The sequence below is a fragment of the Phytophthora infestans genome, genomic scaffold (assembly GCF_000142945.1).
Source record: "Phytophthora infestans T30-4 supercont1.103 genomic scaffold, whole genome shotgun sequence".
NCBI lineage: Eukaryota > Oomycota > Peronosporomycetes > Peronosporales > Peronosporaceae > Phytophthora > Phytophthora infestans.
The window spans coordinates 336,438-339,496 of record NW_003303656.1 but is presented as its reverse complement, the minus strand read 5'-3'; the positions used below and the strand labels follow the sequence as shown (position 1 = coordinate 339,496).

Below are 3,059 nucleotides of genomic sequence, written 5' to 3'. Positions count from 1 at the left end.
GACGCTTCACCACTTCTTGGGTACGTGAATCGCCTGGTTCACCATCAAAATGCGGTGTCATCACCGAGTGGTAGCGTAGCAAAACAATGTTGGCAGTTGATTTGTTTCCCAACATTTTACAGAGCATTATTTGTAATGAAACAGGAAATATGCCAGAATCGCAAAACGGGATAAATTTTATGCAATAAAAGCCTTCTCGAACGACTCCTTGCTCATCCATGTGACGTCGTCTTTGATAGGCAGAGCACCATTAAGCCGTAGTGAATGCTGCGTTACGCCAGTATTGTACATTCTTTTGAAGGCTTGAAACACTCCGACATCGAGTGGTTGCAAAAACGTGCGATGTGTGGGCTGGAAGAACGAAGATATGAACACCGTGATTCTCACCGTACTCCACCATATCCAGTGATATATGTGCAAAATGACCGTCGAGGACGAAGAGCTGAGGTCGTGCGGTGGGCAGTAGATCCACGAACCGCTTAACTACTGTAGAATTGTTTTAGTTATGTTGGAGGACTTCGTAACCTGACACTTCGAGTCCATAGGGACTTTCTTCATCCAGCTCATCTTCCTGTGAGTACCCACGAAGATGTACAGAAGAGGAATGAACCCTCCGTCAGCGTTGATGCAGCCTAAAACGCTCACATTCTCGGGATCGGATGAGCGCTGCACATTGGCTGACATTCCCTTGGGACACAGCTCACGCATGTTGAAGAACCCTTGTGCGGCTATACCGGTCTCGTCGCAGTTCTGTATCTGCGCAGGCTAATCCATGAGTCCCAGATCCTCCATGGCCATTGATAGGTGGTTGAAGTAGTTGCGCACATTCTCCTCGGTGGAGAAAACAGACCGCTTAGCATCTAGAATACGGTCAATCCTAAATGAAATCACGTCTGAGTGCCTCTCAATTCAGCGTTGAACCCACTTTGAGTTCGGAAAGTTGGCGGGTACCTCTTTGATGCAGATTGCCAGTGCCGCCTTACGCGCTAAATCCCGGAAATAAGTGGTGTTCATCGACAGACCATGAGCAGCACGATACAACATCGCTTCGGTGAGACCTTCGTCGGCTGCACCATTGATGTAAGTGCGCTGTGAGCCGCGTCTGCACTTAATAGAAACGTATCCATGCACCCTTCAATGGAGCGATTCCCTTGGCACCTTGTACAAATCTGCTGCGTTGCGAATCGATATGCCTTCTTCAACACCTGCACATGCTGCATACAAGTATAAATTACCCTTGGGAATGCTGGAAGCAGACGTTCGTGGCAGTGCCATTCCGGTTGTGGTGGACGGAAGGGCGATTTTGTGGAGACGAGATTCTTGTGAGATAAGCTTGTTTGGGGAACGATACGGGCTCAAACGAAACAAGAGAGCTACCACGCTCCATCTATACCTTCACAATTACTCTAGCGGACGTAGTTCGTAAAAAATCGTCGTTATATATGTCAAGGATCCCAATTTGGTCTGCGACCTAATTTTGTATACCTCCTGTTCGACCAGGAATATGTCCTGATCGGAATCATGTCTGGCGCGGATATGGCTTGTCTGTTTAGTAATTTTGACTAAATGTGCAATGGCTGCACGGGGTAATTACTTTGATGTATTAATGATCGATGATATTAATATCGAACGCTAACCTAATGTATTCAATGTGAGGACGACGCCTAGCAGTTGTGGGTCGCGAGGTGCGGCTGGTTCCACTCGTGCCTGGAGCTCCACTCGTGCCCATGCGAGCTCCTCCGTCGTCACCATCGTCATTCTTTACTTCGAAGCGTACATCGTCGTTGTCTCCACCTCCTATCGCCAAGGGCTTCTTGGGTCCGGAGAAGCTGCCTGGCTCGGCTTCTTTCGGTTTCTCCTTGGCCTCCACAGCCTCTGTCCGCTGTTTGCTCTCTGGTGGTGTAGTGGAACGCGACGGTTGCTTGATTTCAGGAGTCCGCTCACGACTTCTAGGCTTCTTCACAATAGAACCAAAGCTGCGAACCGCTGTGTCACCAGCCAGAACACGTTGAACAGCCTCTTTTGAGCTGCCTGCTTTGCATGCGACTGTCAGCAACTGCAGGAACTTGCACGTGGCCTCTGGTTCCAGTCCTGCGACGATCTTGGCAGGTTTAGCTTCCATTTCCACATTGAGATGGCAGCCAACACACAGGATAATCTTGGTTAGATAGTCCATCTTTGGTCCCTTTTCCTTTATGGCACCGGAGTCGAGCTCTTCGCCGGAGAAGAGTCCTTCAGCAAATCCGGTCATACGCGTCACTTCAGAGATAACGTCGTGTAGGAATCGGAATGGAGGCTTCCCCAGGAGCTTCGGAGACACCTTGGGCTTGGTGATCACCTGTTCGACTAGTGTTTTCGTGCGTTCAATGCCGCCATTGCATTTGGCAACGCTCTGCAGCAATACTTCATCGTGGTTAATGTTCTTGCTGGTGCTACTACTACGGCTCGGTGCAGCGTGACTTGTCTTGGGTACGGACTGTTTGGATGGCGCGAGTGGAGCATGTGCTTCCTCTGCACTCCGAGGCGGGGCTGCATCCCCTTCACTGCCTCCTTTGGACTCTGCCTTACTTTCTCGTCGTGACTGAGTTACAAATACAAGTATTGGTGTTTTGTCAATAGCCAGCCAGACCTTTAGCAAAAGGTTTAAAACGCACCTTTTCCTTCTCCTTGGCTTCGGCGGAGCTGCTGCGATCATTCGAGCTTGGACGCGTTGCAGCGGGTGGGGCTTCCACAGCCAGAGCTGCTGCTGCAGCTCCAGGTGCCAGTTCTCCTTCTGCAGTAAGCGAGGAGACCCTGGCGAGAGCGGTCTGTACGGCCTTGTTCCAGTCGAGCGACGTGTCCTTGGCAACCTGCGCAAGGCCCTGCAATAGCAGGTTGGTGTTCTCCGGCTCGAGGCCGGCTACGATCTTAGAGGAGCGCACATCAAAGTCCTTGCTGAGACATTGGCCCACGCACACGATCATCTTATCGAGGAAGGCGGTCTTCTGTGACTTGTCCTTTAAATTGGCTGAGCCTAACTCAAAGTCATTGTACAGTTCCTTGGCGAAGCCCGTGCTCTG

The 3,059-nt window shown here is 50.6% G+C and overlaps 1 protein-coding gene across 1 annotated transcript in view; it reads right to left on the bottom strand.

The window, feature by feature from the left end:
- Positions 1-483: 483 nt before the first annotated feature.
- PITG_19387 (TRAF3-interacting protein, putative) overlaps positions 484-3,059 on the bottom strand; it is a gene marked incomplete at both ends in the record, with an annotated part of 2,804 nt that continues 228 nt past the window's right edge. Inside the window, 4 exons of the mRNA XM_002896134.1 lie at positions 484-756; positions 952-1,067; positions 1,750-2,581; positions 2,655-2,996. Coding sequence (XP_002896180.1) covers positions 484-756; positions 952-1,067; positions 1,750-2,581; positions 2,655-2,996 — 1,563 coding nt within the window. The remainder of the gene's footprint in view (positions 757-951; positions 1,068-1,749; positions 2,582-2,654; positions 2,997-3,059) is intronic.